Genomic DNA, 24,702 nt, shown 5'->3' on the forward strand with positions numbered 1-24,702 from the left:
CTTCTTTGCAAAGGCTAATGGCCGACAATGCTGGGTGATGTTTGTTTGAAAAATCAAACCCTTTGAAACTTTTTTACTCTCATGTTTCAACACTCTCGCTGTGTATGTCATGTAGCTTTGTCTGTGGCTGGCCTACCTACTGTAACTTGGCAGTCGTCCACATGGTTCAAGGAGCCAATTATAAACTGACTCTGAGGGGCCGGGCAATATGGCTATCTTTCACCTATCTGGATATGGCTGTCAGACGGTGAATACATGGGATGCATCAGAAACGTATGCTGCGTAAAAGCTGCAATGTTTGTGTCAAGGCTTAGCAGCTCAAGCAGGCATAATGAACTGTTATGAAAGCAAGACAAATGGATCCATATTGCCCTGAAGGATCACTGTGATCTCACTTCTTATTGGGAAAACCTTAATGGTGCCTGACACATCACCGCACACTGCACCTGAATGACCTAAAACAAATCTGCTCGTTATGCTCTGACTGTGCAGACTGATCTCACTGCAGTCGGTGCTTTGACTTGATAAGATTCCAATCACTTCATTGTGCAGAGAGCTGCTCTCAATAACAAGATGGTGAGTAAATATTTATGTAAGCAGTGCTTTTCATAAGCAAGGTTGCAAGGTGCTTCATGAAACAAACATCAAACATACACATGATAGCATCAATAAAAAAAGCTGATCTGCAAAAACATGATCCATGGTCCTGTAATATTAACTGGTAGCCAATGTAAGCAGCACATAGCAGTGATGTGAGACAGATTATCAGCTGAATTTTTCAGTATTTGTGACTGTGCAGTGGTCATCCTAGAAATCCAGGCATCAAGAAGAAAAGGGTGTTAATGATTTTATCAAAATGCTTTAATTGGTCTGATTCTTGACAGTTAATCAATCCATCTATTTATAGTCTAATAAACAGCAAATGAATGAAAGTCTCTCAGACTACTCACCCTGGTTGTGTGTGAGGGTCAGCACGTAGTTGTCGACACTGGAAACAGGTGGATTCCACCTCAGCAGAGCTCCTTGTGGAGTGATGTTGAGAGCTGTCAACTCTGACGGCATGTCCATTGCTGGGATTAAAATACAACAAATATATAAGGCTAGTATATAGACAAAAACAGACAGGAACAGACTTCTTTCAGAGATCAGTTTTCAGGATGTTTCTGAGAAATCTTCAGTGACATCTCGCTAATGTGACAGTAGATTAACAAGTAAATCCAACCAGGCAATCTGAGTGTTCAACCAGACATTTAAAACCTGATCAAACCAGCATGACAGCGCACCGTCCTTATCACTAAAAATGTAACTCCGAATCAAAAATCAGTAGGCTGCAATACTGATACAAAATTGATCGTTCTGTTGTTAATTTAGATTTAAATCTACTTTCTTTAATGTATATAATTCATGGTGCCTCTTCTGTGAAGCAAACTGGACAGCAAACAGTTGTGTGACCGCAGTGAAAATGTTATCAGAAGGCTAAATGCAAATAAATAAAGATTAAAGCAGTGTTATCTGTTATTGGAAATGTTTGGATTACATCAGCTGTTCCAGTGTGTCGATGACATGGCAATATGATTTAAAATTAGCATACGAGCACCTCGGTCCTACTGCATCACTGTCGTGCCAGTGATAGTAAAGCACACCATCTCGTGTAAAACTGCTTAAAGGTCTCGTCACTGCAAGGCATGTACTCAGTCAACATGTTGATTATATATTAGCCAAAATTACTATCAACAGTCTTCTTTGAAAAAGTAACAGAAAATGAAAAGTTCAAAGTCTTCATATTACAGGATATAAGAAGCTGGAAAAAGACCGTTTGATATTTTCTGCTTGAAAAATGTTTGAAACAATTCATAAATGATCAAAATTGTTAATATTTTGTTGATGGAATAACTGATTAAGGGAATAATTGCATCAGGTTTACTAATAAGTTTAATAAAAGTAAGTAAAGTTCACTGCTTTGAAAAGCTCTTAACTTGCCCATAGCTGACAGGTGCAGGAGCATTTTTCATTCAACTAGTTCCCGCAAAAGGAAATTGTTTTAAAATGTCTGAGGAAAACACATTTGTGTGGAAAGCATCATTTTCTGCCATTTCTACCATTAATTTGTACACAAACTATGTGGCTGTGTCATAGTTGCTTTCATATGCAAAGAGGCTGTCAGTACATCCTGGTACAACTGCAAACCAAGATAAAATATCAATTACAAATAATTTTGAATTCTAAATGGGTAACCATTGTTCAATCTGCACCTTAGTTGTAATTATAGAACCCCAGACACAGAGGAGCTTTGCATTCATACTGATTAATAATGACTCTCTTTGCCATTTTGATCACTGTTTCCACAATCCATATGAACATCAAAGAGAAATTATGCAGTCAAAAAGGCTGTAGAAAGTCTCAGTTATTCTCCTGAGCCTACCGTTTCCCCACCCTCTTCCTAATTTCATTCTCAGACTGCTGGACATGCCAAAATTGAGTCTGAATTTAATTATACCTTTAACCTCAGTGTTTCAACCTCAATTTCTCCTCAGGCGTGTTATTTCAGCGCGGTAGAGAGCGTGGCAGGAGAACACAGAACACTGCATGTGCTCCAACGCTCTGCCCAGATGAGGTAATTAATATTGCCCTGCCCTCATCAGAATACAAAAAAAAGAATTGTGCTCATTAGTGCAACGAAGTGAGTTTGAGTCTTTATCTCTACGATAGATGAACAAACCTGATTAAAATCATTACTTTAATTGCAAAAAGGTTTAAGTGAATTTAATGGAGGCTTGCCAAGTCAATTAGATTGGCAATGGAGATGGAGTGGGGATGGCCAATGAAGAAAAAAATAAACAGGTCATTCACCTTCATCAGTCCCAGTGATAATCCAATCATCACTCTCCATCTCCTGATTACACCGATGAATCACAGGCTTGAGCCAACTACATCACGCTTCGCACTTGGATCTGTATCTGAAAGTCAAGCCCTGGTGCTTAAGATTCAGGACAGGAGAAAAGGTTTGGAAACAGGGACAAAAGGCTGCTCTTGGACTAAAGTATGGGGCTGCGGTGCAGTCATTTGCTGATGGGAAGCTCAGTTAGACCTTGAGTGTCAGCTGCCAAAATGCACTGCATTTACATGCTGTATTGCCAAAATATATTCAGGAATACAGGCGAGCCTGGGTACTGAGATAATGATCCCAGTGACACATGACAGCACTGACTGAAAAGGCAAGTCCAAGTGTCAATAACACAATACAGCATGTACAAACACTGCCATAATCCTTCCACACTGTTAGAAAATCTGTAACAGTCAACATGAGGACAAAATAAATGAACTGTTCTGCTGTGCTTCTAATTGCAGTGTTTGCCAGTGTTGTCTTTGATGGGGTCAAATGGGCCAAGTCGTGCTTTTCTGTGGGGTCACTATATTAAAATAACATGAAAACTTGTATCAGACACAATTATTTAGACATATAACTTTGCTTCATGTTTAATTGCTCAAAACAAAAGAGACAATTGAAGCTGATGGTATCAGATATCATCAGGGGGGAAAGTAGACAGTTTGGTGGTCTGTACCACTAAAAGATTCAGAGCCTGTACGTAGTACCAGAGTGAGTGGATAGCAGCTGCCTCCCTACACCAGTTCGGCAAAGTTGGAAAGATATTCACAGATTCAAACTCCCAGGATCAATAACTCATAAGAGAAATATTGTTAAAACACAAACAACGCCTCTTTACAAATGTAGTATGGTAGACAACGAGCCACAACTCAGTTTTCATCAAAATAAGCCGTCCTCCAAGCTGGACAAATTACACTGCTCTCTTTGTGCAGCCGGCTGTGAAACGAGTGTGAAGGGACTGAAAAGAGATACTATGAAAATATCTAATAACTTCAATCTTAGTTTGGAAAATTGTGTTTTTGCATAGTTTGGTTAAATTTTATTAGGAAAAGTATTCAATAACATTCACTTTTATACAGGGTCCAAAAACACATCAATGTTCTCCTGTTTGTTGTAATGCAGTATTTATTTTTGCACAATTTCTGGTGAATTTTTATTGGAAAAAAGACTCTCACTCTTAGAGAATACTTTTTTTTATACATCAAATGTTCTGAAAGATCAAAGATTTGTTAAAACTAAAGTTAAAACTGTTAAGGTGTTGTTGGTGAATTTAGTTGTAATTTTCTTTTGGTTTAAAACAAAAATGATTTTGAAGGTTTTGACAATATTCACAAATTACTCTGTGGCACTGACATTATTTAAATAAATCATGTGCTACACACCTTGTCAACTGTGTCTAATTTCTTTTTGACACAATACAGGCTTTCAAAAAAAAAAAAAAAAAAATCTAAATATGTGTATTCAGGGATGCATGACACTGGGTGCAGCAGGAGAACAATATGAAGTGATGAAGGTTGGGTTAGTTGTACCAGCAAGAACTGCAATGTACTTTCACCCCTGGATGTCATCTGACTGATTATGTTGAGAGATCCCAGTCTCATCTTTGGCTGCTGAGCTAACGTTAGCTAATGCTAGCATCACAGATTGACAGAACAATCTGCTGCTCACCTTTCAATTTGAAAGTATAACTGAGTGATTCATACTATAATTCCTGCTAGCTTTAGTTGCCAGTCAGTACTGCACTGCTAACCAGCTACAACGCACCGAGCTAGATTATGACAAGCAGTCAGCTAACGAAAGACTGCTTATGGACTGATGGACTCGCCACACTGATGGTCCTTATGTATACCAAAAACCATCGATTTTGTAACTTTTTAGAATCAAAAGAGGTACAGAGTGGTTTTCCCTCTGTGTGTACAGACATCAGTTTACAATGCATGTTTACTAAGCAACAACTAACAGTTTGGTTTGTAATTCAGCTTACTCACAAAGTAAATGTTGATACAGTTAATAAGGTAACAGCTTTGATTCTGACCTTGATTTGATGCCAGAAAATTGGGCACCAGAGGGTTTAAGTCGAGGGACATTATGCATTTTAGGGAGGCATTAACATAAATCCTGTTGGAAAATTTTCCACCCTTTATGTGGATGTCCAATCAGTGTTGATGGCAAATTTAGTCAATTGAAGCTATAAATTCCTCAGTTTGTACTATACTGACCAAGACAGCTGAGTTTTCCTGCCTGTGGAGCCATGCCATCAGTGCCTACATGTACCAGAATGCATTGCACACAAGCAGTCGGTGTCTGTAGGGTGGCTGTTGGCCATGTCCTCGTGTGCCAGCTAATGTAGTCACAGCCTCAGCCTCAGCCTCTCTCTGCTGCATTTCTTCGACTGTATACTCTGGTGCGAATAAATATGGTACTACAAGGCTTCCTCATCCATAACATCCCCTGCAGTCGTATTATGGGACGCCATTTTTGCTGAAATGTAGCTAGTTTGCAAAACAAACAACTACAACAAGGCAGTTCTGTTTTCATTGTCGCCAACTACATCACTGTCATGTCAAATGATGTCACTGGATGCAGGAAGAACAGCAGATATGTCAAGACAGCCTTCTCAATCAATACAACACGCACTGAGGAATTTATTGCTTCAATCAATCAAGTACATTTACCATAAACACTGATTTGACATCCACAGAAAAGATGGTGAATTTTCCCTTTAAATAACAGTCAGGTTCTCTGAAGGTAAATTTAGGTCATGTTTGTTGGTGTGCTCTTAAACCTCTGAAAAAACTTTCATGAAAAATGTTTCAAACTAAATATTTGTGCTTTGCTGAATATGCTATTTTTAGAAACAGCCGTGACAGGTGGCCATGAGGTCAGTCTGCTGTGTGCTGTACTCTGTGACCATTATGTAGACCAGACTGCAGCAGACAGTACAGTTAGTGAGACATCCTGGGCCATTTCACTCCCCAGTCTATCTCTGCATCCCCTCTCATTACTGTGGAAGCTGCGCTGACTCAGTGTACAAAAAAAAAAGCAGGTTATCAGTGTGAGTGTGTTCTCCCCATTTGCCCCACAGCTACACTGGATGTGTCTGTGACACAATACTAATACTCATGCAGGGCAGCCACAGCTATGCAAACATTGTGCCTGCTGCTTTTATGCTGCAAGTGAGCTGTGCTGGACTTTCAATGCTGAGTTTAGATTGGGAATGTACTGTGTGTGTATCGGTAAAAATGTTTGCATGCAAACATTTGTTTGAAAAATGAGACATGACCAATCATTACACCCAATCAGTTATTGGTGTTGTCCTATTTAGCACCTCAGAGGTTCATTAAGTAAATGGTCTTTATGTAGATTCACAGGAAGTAGTCTAACATAACAGTCTTACTCTTAAATGGGCAACAGACTGCACTTGTATAACGTCTTTCCAGCACTCAAAGCGCTTTTACACTACATGTCACATTCACCCATTCACACACTGGTGGCCGAGGCTACCATACATGGTGCCACCTGCTACTCAGGAACCATTCACACACCCATGGAACAATCAGGAGCAATTTGGGGTTCAGCATCTTGCCCAAGAATACTTCCAGTAAACTTATCATAAAACTTCAATTAGTAGCCCGGGCTATTATTTGCTTAAATCACTGAAATCAACAGGCCTATATTTGGGAAAGGCCTTTAACTCCTTTCAGCCAAAACTGTTTCTCAGCAAAGATCAGGAAATATAATCAAATTATTTATTTAAACTACTATGACTATAACTTGTTTAAAAATTAGGCTTCAGATAATATATCAATTATGTATATCATTAAATATATCATTTGATCTAGCTTTGACAGCATTCAAAGACTGCAGTACCCGGCATACCGACACAACACCATTTTATCCTGTCAAAACAAAACTTCCAACTTGGATTCATTTTTATTAAAAAAACCTTTTGATTCTTTTGATCTGATGACCCTTAAGGATTAAAAGAATATGAGTAATGTACAGGATAATTGAGGAATGGACACATAATTTGAGGTAGCCAACAACGCGGTTTTATACATCCCAAGAGCTTCTATTAAGAAATGAACTGCTTGGCAACCAGACCAGGCCTCTAATTGAGACAGGCCTTTGCTTGTCAAAATGTGTGGGCACACCGGGCTGGTAAAAGGAACTGGGCATTTAACTGGGACGAGGCTTTAAATTAAAGTTTTATGGTGAGTTAACTTGCTTTCTCTCAGCATGCTGGAGCCACAAGAACTTTGGATTATCCTAATCCTTTCAATGATGAAAGAAGTACTCAGATCTTTTAGCACTTTTTATTTCAATACTCTGTTACTAGACGATAACGATACGATACAATGTTAAAATAAATTATTTTATTGCGAATCGTGATATAAAACACAATAAGTTGAATATGGTGAATTTATATTATTGGGACAATCATTAATATCGCATCCAGCAGCACCCCAAGAGAGTCTGCATATACAGGCTGCATATACACCAACCTCATTAAATGCAAAAGATCCCAATTGAGCATCGGCATATTTCATATCCAGAGATATGACGCCATCAGATCATTGAGAAGCCTGACTTTTGAAGATTGTTTGTTTTTCACTAAAAAGGATGTTCACTAAAACAAGATGTTTATTCCGTTTCCTGACAAACTGTAAGGTGAAGTGATTCCAGTATGTTTTGATGCCATTTTTAAGACTTTCAAGCACATTTTGATGATTACCAGGATTATACTGTGAATCGCAAGTATTTTGGACAGGATATTTGTGACATGAAATTTTCATATCCTCCCATGTCAAGATACAAATAAAAGTCCTGCTTTCAAAATGTCACCTAAGTATAGGTACAAAAGTACTGGAATTAAAATGTACTCAAAGTACCAAAAGTATAAGTGCTCACTATACAGAGTGTCCAATTTTAGATAACATTTCATAATGTTACTGGATTAAACCTATTGGTGGATTAATATGTGAATATTCAGTACCGGCTATTTTCGTTAAGTGTCACAGCAAAATAATAGACCACTTAGCTTAAATGACCACTGTTGCACCTTTAATTGATCATAATGGAAGTGGTCTTTTGCGGCACTTAAGTAGACATGTCAAGCTGAGACTGTGACAAGTGTAACAGCACAGTGCAAGCCAAAAAACTGCAGGCGGCTAAACACCAAAGAGAAGTCTAGCCGAACAAGACGTGCTGATTTCTGACAAGAAAATGGTTTCAAAGATGAAAACCATGCACTCTATTTTTTTGACTGTAGGTATGCATATATTATTCTTCCCTCTTATTCTCAGTCTCCCATTTGCATATATTTGTTTGCCAGTCCCTCTGCCTGGCAACATGTCCTCATGTTAACCCATGTATTTCTTTTAATTTATACTTTATCTGTGATGGCTCCTGGAAATTTTTATCTTTTTATGATTCAGCGTTAATTGTAATTTTGTGGCATATCTTAACAAAGCATCCATTTAAAATAGAAGTCTCCCTCATCTATCTTTTCTTGAAATAGCTGGTAAAGAATCAGACGAGCAGGGAGGACTTTAATGGTCTGTCTCCAAACTAAAGTTTTAGGACAAGTGATACTTTACCAGGGGTTCTGACACATTGCTAATGAGCACCATTATTAGCCCTCCATTAAACGGACCTTCACATAGTCCATTTAGTGTCAACCCTAAATTCCTTTTAGATTAGTAGCACCTGCTGTGTTAGCTAAATGAAATATGGCTCCCTGCTTTTTCATCCCCTTTGACAATAATTGATTATGGAAGTGAAGTAAGTAGCAATTGCAGCGTTATTCAAGTCATTACATACTTGGCCAGGCAATGCTGGATTACTCTTCCAAATCCCCTGTTTATGTATTGTTGTTGAAAGCGGCATTAAAAAGTCCCTGGTTGGGCATTGTGCAATGTGAGGAAAATGTTATTTACCATTTCTAACAAGCTTGACTTTGGAGTTATGTTCTTTTCAGGCTATTACAGCCCCGACGGCTTTGCTCATTGTAAGTACACTGGGATTGTTAAAAAGGAAGCTGATGATAAAGAATTGGAGGGGAAGAGCAAGACAGAAGAAAAAGTGACAGAAAGAGAGTCTTTTAGCTTCTTCTTCTTTTTTTTTTTTTTTCTCGCTCTTGAACCTGGCGGCTCCTGGTGAATCAGGTCTCATTGGTATGCAAACACACCTCCTGCACTCCTCTTTTCTCTCCTATCCTGGGCTCTCCTTAGCTCTCTCCTCTCACACACTGAAGATTATGCGTACAGCACTGGGAGAGTGTGTTAATCTTAGGTTAGTGGAAGAAGGGTGTCCCATATTTACATGCATGTGTGTGTACGAGTGTACGTTAAGAGTCTGAAAGTGTTCTCACTTATAATGACGAATTGGGAAGAAACAGGTGGGAGAGACACAGAGAGAGAAGACTAAAGAGGGGAAAGGATGAAGCAGAGAGGAAATGGAAAGAAAGATGGAGGACAGAGGAGAGAAGGATACTAAGAGAGAAGGAGAGGTGTAACAATACATGAGAGTAGAAGTAAGGCAAAAGTATAAAGAGATAAGAAAGGAAGGTAAGCGGAGAGATAGAGGAGAGTGAGATGGAGCTGAGAGTAGGTTACCAATTACTGGGTCATGGAGTGGACAGTCTCATCTATTGCAGCAGTAAAAGATTGCACCTCCTGCAATGTCAGCTGCACTCTTAGATTTTGCCTGACGTCTGTATTCGTGCGAGTGTGTGTGTTGCTCTTTTTAGCACATAACTCCCAACGCACAGCTGTTATTGTTGTGGGAAGAACAATTGGTCTGAGAGTCTCGCAGAGAGAAGGGGAATTCTTCATTCAGTTTACATGGCAAACATTTTGTCCCCGCGCCGCACCCCCTCCCGTACAGCATGTCGTTTATCAAAGAGTTGTAGTCAAAGGAGTGAGGAATGTGGTTTTAATGCAATGGGATTTCCTATTGTGCAAGATCAGAACATTAGGAAAGCACATCGAAAGTAAATCTCAGTGCTTAGTCAGGCAGTATGCACTCAGATGCCACTTTAGTAGAGACACCTAGCTAAAACTCAAACATACAATAGTCCTGCAATAAATCTGACCTTCATGAATATTATTAGGGGTTGGTTCAACATGTTTCTATTATTTTGTCCACCCCATTTATATCAATAACAGAAACACCTCTCTGTCTGCAGTCAACATGGTTATAACAAACAATGAAACCCAAAAAGCCAAGAAGCAGACAGCCTCCCCAGCCGTCCGACTGCCAACATAACACACACATCCGTCGCTGTGTGACTGACAAAGGGCCCAAGAAGAGATCTGAGACAGAATTTTGTTTTTCTGTCACTGCCTTGTGCAGACGCAGCTCAGTCCTGACCTCTAAAATCATCCACCACATCTCTGATTTGTTCAGCAGTTCACTCACTCATGACAAACAGCAACAGAAAAATGGCGACAAGTGTGAAAGACAAAGAAAGGGCTACACATTTTTCACACGCACGTCTCACGCAACAGTTACGCTTTCTTTTTAATCCATGCAGCTGTCTGCACTGGCTCCGTCGAGGCTTGCATCTCAGCTGCATCTTACAGGCACACACCGTGACCTGAAGCATTTATTCCCACTTCAAGCCTAATAAAACCCAACTACAATTTACTCCCTGTGAAATGTTTATCATTATTTTGTAATTTCAATTTTCAATTTTTCATTTTATCTTTACTTTTCTTATTATTGGACCTTGTTATCTGATTTCATTGTGTCTGATGGCATGTTTTCTCTTTTATTGCTGTTTGATTCTGTATTGTGTAGTCTCTTATCTTAATGTCTAGAGCATTTTGAAAAGTGGTATACAAATAAAGTATTCTTTAAATATTTTTCGTCCTATCCTTGTCCTGCACACTGCACAGAAAGTTGAGCTGCTCCTTTGCTGCTCGACGCTTTAAAACACTTGGACCAGACGGGACTGATACAAAAGTTGATTCATTTGGCTGGTTTGAGATGAACTGCGCCTCTCCAGGAAAGCTGACGAGATCAGGAAGCAGCAACAGAGTGCGATGACAAAAAGCTGTGGTCAAGTTGGACAGTTTCCAGCTGCCTCCAGTCTGTACATAACGTCAGAGGAATACTCACATCCTGTTAGATCTGATTCCGATTTATTACAGTGTTATCAGCCCCATCTATCAGTTTGTTCACAGTCCCCAGTTGTTTTAATTATGACTGAGTAGCCTATTAAAATGCTACACAGGCGATCGGTAATTTCTGTCCATTCTACATGAATTCTCATGTAAGTCAGCATCGTGTCAGTTTGCTGCAAATCAGCTGAGCAGACCTGTCACCCTCAAACTACATGAATAAATTGAAAACATTAATAGTCAAACACAAAGGAAATAAATACAAGACAACAGCTTTCATTGAGCATCAGTCAGATATTGTCAGGGCTTCACATCTGTGCAGATGTTATTTTAAGAATCCTCACATCCCCCGAACGACAACTTACTAGGTTGCTCATTACCTCAATAATAAAACAGTACAATGTTAATTAACAATAGACTCAGTTCAGTTCTGTTCAGTTTATGATCTGTGATATGAATGTATTAAGTCTCTCACCATCAGCCAACATGTATTCTGTGAACAGAGTAAACCTTCAAATGAGACAAAAAATAAAATCTTCAATTCAACAAAAATGAGAGGTTTATATAAAAGGTCATAATGTCAGTCGACATCTAAACCAATCAGCTTTTACGTCAGGGTAGAGCTAGGCGTTCCCCATTGTGCCTCAGGTCTTGCAATCAGTAAAGAGCAACTGCAGCTCCTGGCTCTAAAAGCCTGCTGCCGCCTCGATCCTGTGAGGTTATCGTAATCCACATATGCCTGACATCAGAGCAGGTCGATATCAAGCTGACACGAATTGTACCGGCATGCAATGTACACTGCAGTGATCAATTCTGTACAGGCAGGGCTTGAATGAGTCTAATGTCATGTGAACACTTGTCACGCGAGTGCTACGCTGACATGACGTTTGCAGTCTAGACACGGGGTTATAGAAATACTGTGCTAACCCTCAAACTGACACTAATTCCGCCTAAATGAAAAACAAAAATCTTAAAAGTTAACTGCTGCTGAAGCTTTCATGTTGACTAAAAAGTGGAGTAATCACTCGCTACTGATTGGTTAAGGCAAAACAATATAACTTCCCCACCTGAACATGAACAAGTACAACAAAATTGGCAATTCTGATTATCATTCTAATGCATCAGCAGTTTGTTTGGTTGGTTGCATTGCTGATCTCTTCTATTCTATATGATCCTAATAACGTGTCCTTATCATTTCCTACCTGTGAAGACGGAGGTGCTGACCACTTTGCTCTCCTGACTCCCTCTCACTGCGTTGAGGCTGATCTCGTATTCCGTAGCAGGAAACAGGCTGGATAAGGTGTAGTTGGTCACATCGCTGTCAATCACCACGCTGTCCACCCGACCTGCAGGAGACATCAGAACAGTTGCCGTCACTCTGACCTCACACTTGGCCAGGTATACAGCTTAGTCAGCTGCTGTGCGTTTTGCATCGCAGAGTAAATATTTAATCAATGCGGAATTTTAATTAAAAATTTAATTAAATTTCACTGATAAAATGTTATCAATTAATTAGGTAGAACAGTGTGTGTAACAGGGTTGCCTGCTACAGAATATCTTACATCAGAGAGACCTGCTGCAACAAATGCCATGTTCATTTAACTGTAACATGAAATCACAGCGTGCTGGCGTGTACGCTGATATATTGAACACCATGTTATCATAATGCAATGAAGACAGGCGTTGGAGGATGTAAAGAATATGCTACCTCTGGCTGACTGGTAGGACAGCTTGTAGTATTCAAATGGAGCCAGTGGTTTGATCCAAGAGATAGTCACTGCGTCTTCAGTCACATCTGACACCGTCATCTCTTTTGGTGGGTCCATGCCTAGAAGGGAGACGATGGGTGTTAGTATAGGATCAAAATGTTCCACAGTGGAGAGCAAAAAGAGTTTATGCTGCTCCCAGAGGTACGACAGGAGCATTATGTGGTATGTTACCAAGCAAGTGCAGGAATTTACATAAAAATCAAAAAGAATAAGTGTCCTTGTAAAAAGTAAAGTAATTCAGTAATACTTGTTTTGTCCATTTTTAATCTCCTCTTCATTATACTTACATAAACAGACCTGTCCTTGGTCTGCAGAAGCACAGGCCTTTTCAAAAAACAAATAAACATCAAAAGATTTTACAGGAGAAATCTAGCTGCGTCCAGATTAAAGAACACAATGGGCAGCATTAGCATTGAGCCTGAGCAGAGGAGATTTACCCCCCTGCTGACACTTTGTTTTATGTGTCTCCTGAGACTATCGAGCCGCTGTGGAAAAGGTTATGGCGAAAACAAGGTGAGCAAACAATTAAACTGATGACAGGTCCTTAGCTGCTAGAGCAAGAGACCGAGGGATAAAGAAAGTTAGAGAGGGGGAATGAAAAAGACAGAGAAAAAAAAAAAAAAAAACAGAGCAGGAGGAGATTAAGCGATCACTTCCATCTCTCTGTTTGGACAAGAGGCGAAACAGGCAGTGCTTGTAAGCCAGCTGCTTCCATTTCCTCTTTGAAAAGAATAATGGCTTGTATTCACAAGCAGAGCGGGCAATTTATAACTCCTGGCCTTAAGCTCATTTAAATTCAACTTGTATGACATACAGTGGTAGCATTTTTATATGTTGTGATTATTCATGCATGCATATCTTAGTCATTATGTTGCTCTGGAAATAGTTCTGACAGAGATACACTGCTATTGACTGGATCCCCCTGGAAGATCACAATTCAATTTGCACCGTGTAAACTAATAAACGAATGGGGCCCTCAGGCTGAGCAACATTAAAGCACTGTTTGAACTGACCATAGCGGCAGAGTCAATATCAAAGTCTGGTAAATAACAAACCACCTGCTATAACTGTGGTTAAAACAGGACCACACAACATTTCAGATGCAGAAAATGTAACGCTAAAAGCACATCTAATTACACAAGGAAAGCCAGAGTGCAGTCTCTCATCAGCGCTCCTATTCAGACATGCGAGATCAAAGCATTACCTACAGTCTAAAGACAGGTGCAAGACATACTGTACATCTGTCTCAAAATCCCCGTACAATTTCACCCTAAAAATCTGCTTATCATCATGTGTGGGTGAATGTAGAGAGAGAGAAAGAGAGTGCTCGAAGCTGCCAAGGTATTACATGAAACTGGCACTGTGATCAGATGACAGCATGCAGGTGTCTCTGGCACTGATGCAAAGTTAATATCTCTATTGTTCAATGCTGACTTTCATCTTTTTTCCATTTGTCCACAGTCCTCTCTTCTCTTCCCTTTTGATGATTTTCCTTGTGTCCTAACTTGCTTTCCTGTCTTGTCCACTGTCTCTCTCTCAGACGGGTTATTCCACTGATCCTCTTCTCAGTAACTCTCTTCCCAGATGTGAATAGCACACTCGTAATCAAAAGAAATGTTTCTGAGAGCTCCTTCTGACAAAAAGCCAATTAGTGGAAAAATTACAGGGTGATACTGTATAATATATTAACGGAGAGAGAGAAAGGTGTGAGGGGTCATTGTGGCGCAGTTGGAGGAAAAACATTTTAATCAAAAGACGTGGATAAATGATTGAGAAACTCTGAATAACCAAGGAGATAAGATAAAAGGAAGAATAAAAGCCAAAGAATAAAGTCAAAAATCTAAAAACAGTGCAAAGCAGGAGCAGACTTCTTCTCTTTAAAGTAACAATGTGAGCCCATACATTGCACCTGTCCTCTTGCTCTTCCTGTCTTCGTCCTTGTCTGTATTAAAGAACCATTTGTCAGCAATTTCTTGAACACGCCATTGCGTATGAGTTCAGAATAAACATTATACTGCATTGGATCATTATACACGCTGGCTGTTGACTCAAATTTCATCCATGTGGCAAACCCCAGTCATCTGATATCAATGGAAAATAAAACAAGCTTGTATTTTCGGTGCTGTGTCTCCAGTTCTGGCAAAGGAATAGAAAGGAAAAAGCCTCCAAGGCAGATCTCTAATTACAAAACTCATTCTGCTGTGGGTTCTGTGCAAATGAAATGCTAAAACAGCAGTTTTGCAAATACATATTTAATTTAAAATCACTTTGTATTTCCATTTCTTACAATGACTTTTCTAGCCTTTCCTTTCGCACTCCCTTCAGTTCTTATTCCCAACCTCAGTTTTTCCTCCTTAAATCCTAAATGGGATTCAGACACATTCCAGTTTAGTTCCAACTATCTCAACAAAGCCCAAAGAGAACAGTGCAGCGACTCGTAAATGTGATCAACATGATTACAGCTCAAACAGTCAATCAATTGGTTAGTTGATCAACCAAAATACAGATGATGATTCTTGAATTTGTCTTGCAAGAAATAAATGTCAAACATTACGTAGTTACAGCTTCTGAAGTTGGGGGTTTGTTGCGTTCTGTGATAGTAACGTGGGTGTCATTGGGCTTTAGGAAATTATGTATTTCTTTCACTATTTTCTGACATTGTATAGACCAAAAAACGAATCAATCTGCTGAGGGCTTAATAATATAAATAACTGTCATTTGCAACCCTATACTTACCCCAATCAAATGATCATTTATATCTATCAATTACTCACCCCATGTTACACTGAATTTGTGATTAAACATTCTTCTCGCATGCCTCTGGTGGATGAAGAATCCAAGAACGGAGAAAATTATTGATGAATTGAAGTAAAAGGGGCCCATGTTTTTCAATTTTTTATTAATGGGTTAATTGCAAACAGACAACCAATCTGGATATTCCAGATACAGACTAACAAACTGGTGATGGCTAACCAATCAGGCATCGTCTTGATCGACAAACAACAGAAGAAGACCGAACATGAGAAGCTGGAAAAATACCAAGGGCTGAAAGAGGAGCTAGAAAAGATGTGGGGAGTAAAGGCAACAGTGGTGCCAGTGGTAATCGGAGCACTGGGGGCTGTGACCCCCAAACTGGGAGAATGGCCCCAGCAGATTGCAGGTACAACATCTGAAGTCCCTGTCCAGAACAGTGTAGTCCTAAGAACAGCTAAGCTACTGCGCAGAACCCTCAAACTCCCAGGCCTCTGGTAGAGGACCTGAGCTTGAGGAAGACACACCACCACCCTCATGGGAGGAATGAGAAGGACTTAAGGCCTGTACCCTGTAAAGTTTTCTTTAACTATTTTACATTGTGAAAAAGGTATGTGTAACAAAGGTATACATTATCAAATTGGGAGATGTTCCAGTACATTATTTTCTGTCGTACATATGGAAGAGGGGTCAATGTTTAACAAAAGCAAAGCTATATCAAAACATCAGTTTACAAACTCTCACACAACTTATGCAGTATAATCCAAGTCTCATTTATCCAGTTGTATGTTCAGTACCACTCAAACAGGCAGCCCTTTCCAACTGGGAACTGAATTCAAAGTGAATATATGTTCTCCTCAAAGCCAGACCCCATTCAGAAAGAGTAATTTTACCTCACAGAACACTGGAGATGCTGATCTGCCGCTCTACCATCTGTTTGTGTTCTTGTGTGACTTTTGTATTTTCAACTTTACCTCAGATCCAGCGAAGACCCACAATAACACAAACAAACTACTAATCGAGGCAGCAGTAGACCTGCAGCTCCCATGTTCTGTGAGGTACAATTACTGTTTATGTCAATGGAGTCTGCCTTTAAAAAGATACCGATTAAGTGTCACTTTTAGTTCAGTTCTCCGTCATGAAGGGCACAAATTACTGATCATAGGAATGACTGAATGAAACTTTGATTGTACTGCTTGAGTTGTGTGAGAGTTTGAATATAAATGTTTTGATATAGTTTTGATGTTGTTAACATGGACCCTTTTCACTTAAATTCATCAAGATTTTTCATTCACCATGGAGACGTACAAGCAAAGTTTTGTTCACAAATTCATCTTCTTCTTCTTCAAGTTACACATGGTGAGCAATATAAATGGTCATTTGGGGGTGGAGTATTCCTTCAGTTCATAGGTACAGAAAAACTCATGCGTGCACAGAAAACAGCGTAGAAAACAGTATGAGGTCAGGATACTAATAAAACAGATCTCAGACAGAGCCATAAACTTTTACAATGCTGCTCATGTTCATCTATCCTCGTGTCATCCCTGAGCTACCTTTGATACCACTCATCCATGAAATTGAGCAGCTCACCTGTAGTGAGTGATGCTGTAATGGGCTCAGAGGTAACATCCCCCTGTATTGTGATTAGACTGACGGTGTACTGAGTGGACGGCAGCAGCCCCTGAACCAGTGACCTCGTCTTGGAGCCGTCCAGCGTCACCTTAGAGGTGTCGGTCCCATCTGCAGAGCTGTAGCTCAGGATGAAGAGGTCAGCAGGCGGTGCTGGGGCGCTCCACGCCACCGACACTGAGTCTGAAGTCACCTCTGACAAGTAGAGGTGGGTTACGGGCCTGATTCCTGGAGAAACGGGGGTTTAAAAGGTCAACCGAGAGTTTTCAAGGACAGGTAAAAATCCGGCCACGAGCAGGAAACAGCGATGAAGGGGGAAAAAAAAGGAAAGAAAACAGCTGTCGTCATTATGGAGATGACAGACAAGCAATGCGGTGATGGATGGAAGCAGTCCTGGATGATGTAAAAGATCGTTTATAATACAGTTGAGAAAATTCGCCTTGGGTGTAATCTTGATGGGGCAGGTGAGAGTCAGAGCAGACCACAATCATGTGTAAGTGATGATTTAATTGGTCATAAAAAAAGAGAAACTAATGAGATTATCCGCCATAAAAGATGAAGATGTGATGGGACTGTTCACAGGAAGAAAATGGAGAGATGATGATGATGGTAGCAGATGCTGTTGTCAAAATATATGACCTGGACGGGAGATGATGTAATGAATATGAACCAGCACAGCAGCTGACACAGCAACAAATGCAAGATGATTTGAATTTAATTAGCCATGTGTGGGTGTATAAATAGCAGGGAAGATGCAGTAACTTTGACTTCTCCTTTTCTGATTCATCCAGACTAAACTGTGGAGTCTTCTGTCTGATCAATCATCATTTGAAACCTGGATGTTTATTACACTGGTTTGCATTTATGTTCTTCTCTTTTATTGTGTGTCCTACATACATAAATAACACAAGGAAACACTCATGCAAACCTCAAAATGTCAGAACTCCTCATGGTGTTGCTTCAGTGGTTGATTGTGGATTAAACACTGCACAAGAAGGAGCATCAGTGTTATGCAATGGCCATGCTGGTGGTAGTTATGATGAAAATGCCGTTGATCGAGATGACAGAGACGTGTTTTGTAGAGTTAGATAATAATGCTGTCAAAATAAACGCAGTAGTTTTTGGGGGGCCTTTGCCTTTATTTAACAGGACAGATTTAGCATGAAGGGGAGAGAGAGAGTAAAGATGACATGCAGCAAACAGCTGCCGCGGCATGGGCGCTGCCTTTGTACATGGGATGCCCACCCTAACTACTGACCTACTGGGCATCCCAACATATGAATTTTTTGTGATTAATTTGCATCCTGGCTGAAGTGGATAAAGACAATAACTTAATTTTAGGTGGTAGAAGTTGGATCTTTGAGGGGAAACAAAACACAAAGGTTTGCAAAGTCAAATTTAATTACCACAGAAGTAATTTATCTCTGGGCAAATATCGAAACCTCTAATTGAGAAGGCAAGTAATGCTTTGGCTAAATGGGTAGCATAAAACTGCTACCCAATTAACACACTTGAAGACGATGGACTGGGAAACATTTGAATTGCATCGGCAGACACCGCTTATTATCTACCCTTGAAAGGAACCATCATGTTAAGACGACACAATTTATTTGAAGGCTAGAGGGTGCAGCAATTGAACATGCTTCAGTAGGCAAAAGATGTCATTCTTACAGGGGATTATTGGACTTTTGTCCATAATGATAACTACTTGGGCATCAAAGCGCACTTCAGTGATAAAGAATGAAGTCTGACATCGTTTGCACTGACTGTGAGTGAAACAGGAGAGAATCTGTGTTCACAGCTTTAAGGATGCTATTAAACAATAGCACTTTAATTTAAATAGACTCCTTGTTTCATTTTACATTTAAATATCCCATATTATAAGAGTCAGTCTTAAGAATAGAAAGCGATAAATTACAGCAAACTGGGTGATTAATTACAGACCGACAGCCCCTATTAGAAATGGTTAAAAAGCAAGTAAAATGCAGCGACAATGACTGTGCGGAGGCAGTGAAGGTGATGTGTGATGACAACTTGGTGAGTGATCTTTTGTAGGTCTTAATGATATTTTGGATTTCATGGCACACATACAGACAGAGAACAGAAGATGTTAATGAACTTCTACAGATAAAGGTCAGAATACTAATTATGAGAAGTGTGACTCTGACTGTGAAAAAAAACTGTACAACGTCTTCTTGGGTCTGTATGAGCAGTCTAAAAAAAAACAAAAACCTGATGATGTTATCGCAGTTATCTCACTTTGGGCTTGTGGGCTTCAAATTTACAACCCAAAGCTGCATCATAAACTGGGGGCATAAAAGCGTTTTTTTTTTTGTTTGTTTGTTTGTTTTTTTTAAAAAGAGCATTTACTTGGCAAGAAGGATAAAACAAACAAACAAAAAACAAACAAACTTGCAACTGGTTAGAAATGCAGGGACAAGCTTTTTCGGAGCTTACTCCATACTAGGGACTAAAGGTACAGGATATCTTGGCTTCTTCCAAAAGTGAAACCACTGATAGGATGTGACGAAGCCCTAAACTGTTCACTAGTGAAGAACTTATGAAAATAAAGTGCATTTTTCCTTATGGAAGGGTTTTCAATCTTGCTGCTGTTAACAAACATATCAACATATATTAAAGGGACAGCGAAATCATGACCCGGTTACTCGAGATAATCTGCAGGCCTTTTTGTAAGCAGTTTCATGTAGGAACTATTTTCTTTTTACCTAACTACAACCACCAACCGTTTCACTGCGCAGAAGAAAGCGTGCATCTACTGCATCTGCTAGCTCACCTAGCACCCCTGGGCTAGGTAACATTGCAGCTCAGCAGAGGAGGACGGCATTAATGTTTACATCTCACACTATCAAGAGCCTCTCGTCCATGAAATAATGCAAGCTTCCTTCTGCACGATAATACAGCTGGCAGGTGCTGCCAACAAGGTCTGTGGATTATTTTGAGTAACCCGGTCATGATTTCTGGAAGGCTTTGCTGTTGTGTTATTCAATTTTTCTTTTTTTTCCTCCTCTTTTTGATGCTTTGAGCACCACAAGCAGAGTGCTGTCTAGTTCCATTACATACGAGGGAAGACAGACTGGTAGAGGGTAAGAAAAAAAATAAGTATTTTGATTTTGGGGTGAACTGTCCCTTTAAAAACCTTGGAAAATAACATGAATAAATGAACGAATTAATAAATACATGAATCCAATAAAAGTAGATACACACTAACAAACACTATAAATGAATAATCCTCTAGTGCTGTCTGAGTGTAAAAACACAACTGCAGTGTTAAATAACGAAAGGTTTGAAGATAACTAGTTCATATTCAGTGACAAAGAGACAAACCAATAGTGTTCCAAAGGCAGTCTGGAATATATACATTTAATCAAAGTTCAAGATCAAACTTTCACCATGTTTTTCCCCCCCTATGATGAGTTCACCTGAGCGCAGGTAGACAGATGTTGCCAATATGGCCAAGTGAACAGAGGACGAGTAGATGACAGGTAATTAATTATTTTTCCTCTGATTCTCTTCATCTGTCATTTTATCATTCTCTCATCTCTCCTCTCCAGATGGTTAGAGTGGTGTTACTTAAAAAAGCCACAGATAACAAAAGATGATGAATGCGGTGATGATGACAACTGCCACGGCGGTCACAGTGAAGAAGCAGAGAGACGATGATGATGATGACGAGACAGGTGAAGGAAAGAATGACAAATCTGACAGCAGGTAAGCGTGTGCCCATCATTCTGACACCACCCTTTGTGCGACTGAAAATCACGAACAAGAACCAATAGTTCTGAGTAGACTGACAGGCAATCCCACATATAGTTCGATGGATACACACGACGAGTCTGCAGAAAAGAGAACTTTGTTGTGATTGAAACATCGAGCTGAGAAAGAGGAAGAGCGGTGTGTGCTGACGGTAACAAGAATGACAGGAACTTAGAGAACGGGTGTTGAAAAGAAATCAGAAGAAAAGGAGACATAAATACATTCGGATGCAAAACAGAGGGGCAATTAGGGAACACTTGTAACAAGCTCATTAGCTGACGTGAATAATTTACCTCCACTAATTGCTTCCTCAAAGTATTTTAAGGTTCTCTATTTTATTTTCGTGAGACTCACCTTACCTGCTGCCACACTTTGGTTCATTATATTCCCCGTTCAACTTCATTACGCAACACTGTTGTTAAAACTGTTATAGCTTTGTGCAATAATAGGCTGTTTTTTCATGTCTTTATCTGAACAGAGAAAACACGGTGAAGTGAATTTATCTTAGCGCTGTCTGATAATAGAGTGGATTCAAGTGATACTGTGCTGCGACCTTGATACCAAAGTTTAAATCCAACTGTAGCAAAGACAAAGACAAGGGAGACGATAATGGGGCACAAAAATAACACCTTTCACCTGTTCTAGTATATAAAACTTTACTATTCTCTCTACCTGTGAAGGCATCTATAGTAGCTGCAGTGCTCTGCTGTCGTCCTCTTCTTGCTGCCACAGTGATTGTGTACTCAGTCCCAGGCTCAAGGTCGACCAGAGTCGTGGTGGTCACATCTTTAGGCACCGTCAGCTAGAAAAGGAAGATGCAGGTAAGCACAAACTGAATAGGATTTCTTTGAGACTACTTGATAATAAAAGGTCATAGCCTTGTTGGTCCTTCTGTGCGTAGTATGCACCTGCTTTTTACATGTGCTGCATTTTATCTGTCAGTGTTCATGTGTTCAGTTCCTTACCTCAGTACTGACGCCAGAGGAGGAAGTGTAGGTGACCTTGTAATGGTCAATGGGGCCCTGGACCACGCCCCACACCAGAGTGATGGTGTTGTCTGTAGAGGCCGTTACAGTTAGATCCATGGGCACATCCAGACCTGATACAGAGGAGACAAGATTTCAGTGACACAGTCTCTTAAATGTCTTCAGCAGAAATGGAAAATACAAAAATAACTTTTTGTTATATTTGCTGAAGCTGTCACTACATCCACACAGAAGAACATGAGATGGATTATCTGTTATTAAATCATATTGCTCCTCCGCGTCTACTGCTCCTTTTGGAAAACAACCATCAGTGCTGAGGAGTCTCTAACGCAGCTGTTGATCATGTCAATCACTACTCATGAACTGTGGTCAAACTGTCAATCTAGGCAGGGCTGCATTGTCTATTTCTCATCTCAAATGTTTTCAGAAACATATTTTAGTGTACTGTAAAATGAGAAAGGTAGTCTGTTTTAGCTGAAGTGTTTTGCCTAGTTTGACAGTTTGACCACAGTTCAAGAGCAGTGGCTGACATGACAGCTGCGTTAGAGTCTCCTCGGCTCTGATTGGTTGTCTTTGTTCACATGCAGTAAAGCCATTAGAGGCACTATGAAACCGCAGAGGAATATGATTTTTTTTGGCTCATTATCTGGCTCATTTAGTCCTCTATTAATATAGAGACAATTTCTGTAAATACGACAAAAACATATTTTTATTAAAGTCGCGAACTGTGTCTTTCATATGCATGAGCAAATTAGCAGTGTCATTTACCCACCTGAGTGTGTGTACACCAGCAGGCTTTACGGGTGACAATTTAAGCTATTATGTGACATTTCAAGGACCCTCCTACTCATCCATGACAAATATCCTATCACTGAGTTAAGTGTAGGCAGTGAACGGGACATTACCTTTTAATATTTACCTTAATGGTTCATTTTTGCTACGTGCACCTGTCACTCAAGACATTTTTATGTGTGTGAAAAGAATTAATTCACATAATAAAGTACTTTAACATCCAGTTTTTTGTATGTGCACATTTTTAAAATTGCAGATAAACTATCTTTTAGAAAGAAGATGCTTTTTAAAGTTAAATTTTACAGCTCAAATTATGCCTTAATGTATTTCTTTATTTATTATTTTTTACATTCATTTTGATCTTGATTTGGTCAGCTACCCCAAAATGTTTTTACTTGCGGAAATGACACAATGCTAAATGTAACTGAACGCAATTTCTTTGTTGACTACTGAAGTTATAATCAAATGTTATGTTGTAGGAGGTTTTCTGTCTGTTGCTACAGTATTTTGTCTCATACTATTGTGTTTTAAATTGTTGTATTCTGCCCAAAAAAAAAAAAAGATAAAAATTAAACATTAAATAAAAGTATGTTACAGAAAATGAAAAGAGGCAATAAAGGCAGATGACACAGTTTTTGACATAATAATGTCATACTCTGTATTTAATCTTTTTGTATTAGTTATGTTCTTATTTTTGTCCTTTTCTTTCCTGCAGTGACAACCCATCTTGCCCACTGCATCATTCTCATTCAATCCTTGACTGCACTGTTTGCCTGAACCCTCAATGTTTTTGGAGCTCCTTGTCAAATAGATTTTTTTTTTTTTGAAAAAGTAAGACAGAAAGAAGTTCAACTGAAGCCACCGTTAATGGAAACGATGCTTTCAGCTCTCAGAGACTCATACTTATAGTAACATGAGCACTGTTGTGTGCCAGGAGGTGTTGTCATATTATTTAAAGCTATTTGAGAAAGATGTGATAGCTGTGGTGCATTTCCAAAGTTCAAAGAGAGTGCACAAAATAGTGGGGTAGAAAGTGCTTCTTCGTAAAGCAAATGGAGGCATAATTTTGCAAAGTGCAAAATACCTTCCACCATTAAAATGATTGCGACAGGAGGAAAGATCTGCTTGAGTCAACGTGATGGGAAAGATTAGCAAAGCACCTCAGTGCAAACATTTCACACCAAAGGTTAAATGGGATCCTTTCTGTCTTTCCGCCATAACAGCTCAAAACACAATAAAAATTCAAATAGCTGATGGAGTAGGTAAAGAGACGGCCATTAGCAATTAATGTTATGCATTGTTACAGCTTTAAAAATGCTGTAATGGGAACTTTGACCCCAGCTGGTAATATAAAACACCTGCTTAAAATGGCTGAAGTCTTGCCTGAATCTGATTTGTTTAACCTCACTAAAATGGCTTTTAATGACTGGAACAGGAGTGCTGACCCACAGCACACACTAAGAATTACATGGATAATAAAAAACAGGCAAACCAGCCTGCTGTAAAGCCGAGAATTCTAATACAACACTGCTCTGATTTACTAAGCGTGTCTTATGCTGGTCTTATATCAAACAACTTCTAAGTGAAGACACTCTCACACACATGCCGGCATAAAAATCCTGAGAGTTTTACCTCAGTTGGTGTGCGCTCCGTGATCTCGATCGTCTGGTGTAAGGTGGTCATAAAACTCAGCCCCAACTATCAGTTATTCAATTTTGTTTGAACCAAGAGACCAGAAAAAGACTGTTTAATGTGTTTTCAGCCTTAGCGCATGCTAATAGTGAAGAATTGATGTACTCTCTCCAGCACCAAACAATAAGCCGCAAACCGGGTAGCCAGTAAACATGGAGGGGGGATTCTGGGGAGATGCAAGAACGTGAAGAAGTCTTGTTTCTTTTGGACTATTGAAAAGGAGAAACTGGAGGAGCTGTGGAGTGAACAAGAGTCTGTGTTAAATTCAGCGTGTATCTGATCCACCAACCGGCACT

At 39.6% G+C, this 24,702-nt stretch overlaps 1 protein-coding gene across 6 annotated transcripts in view; it reads right to left on the reverse strand.

The window, feature by feature from the left end:
* Positions 1-24,702, reverse strand: part of tnr (tenascin R (restrictin, janusin)) — a 274,847-nt gene that overhangs the window by 53,845 nt on the left and 196,300 nt on the right. For 5 of the 6 annotated variants that reach the window (XM_033638024.2, XM_033638023.2, XM_078173333.1 and 2 more), the window contains exons 18-23: positions 21,902-22,035; positions 21,609-21,738; positions 17,124-17,390; positions 12,722-12,841; positions 12,216-12,359; positions 951-1,070 (exon numbers count right to left, since the gene is read on the reverse strand). In XM_033638024.2, the coding sequence (XP_033493915.2) occupies positions 951-1,070; positions 12,216-12,359; positions 12,722-12,841; positions 17,124-17,390; positions 21,609-21,738; positions 21,902-22,035 (915 nt within the window). The remainder of the gene's footprint in view (positions 1-950; positions 1,071-12,215; positions 12,360-12,721; positions 12,842-17,123; positions 17,391-21,608; positions 21,739-21,901; positions 22,036-24,702) is intronic. The other variant, XM_033638026.2, reaches the window with a different exon arrangement.

The sequence above is a fragment of the Epinephelus lanceolatus genome, chromosome 12 (assembly GCF_041903045.1).
Source record: "Epinephelus lanceolatus isolate andai-2023 chromosome 12, ASM4190304v1, whole genome shotgun sequence".
Lineage (NCBI taxonomy): Eukaryota > Metazoa > Chordata > Actinopteri > Perciformes > Serranidae > Epinephelus > Epinephelus lanceolatus.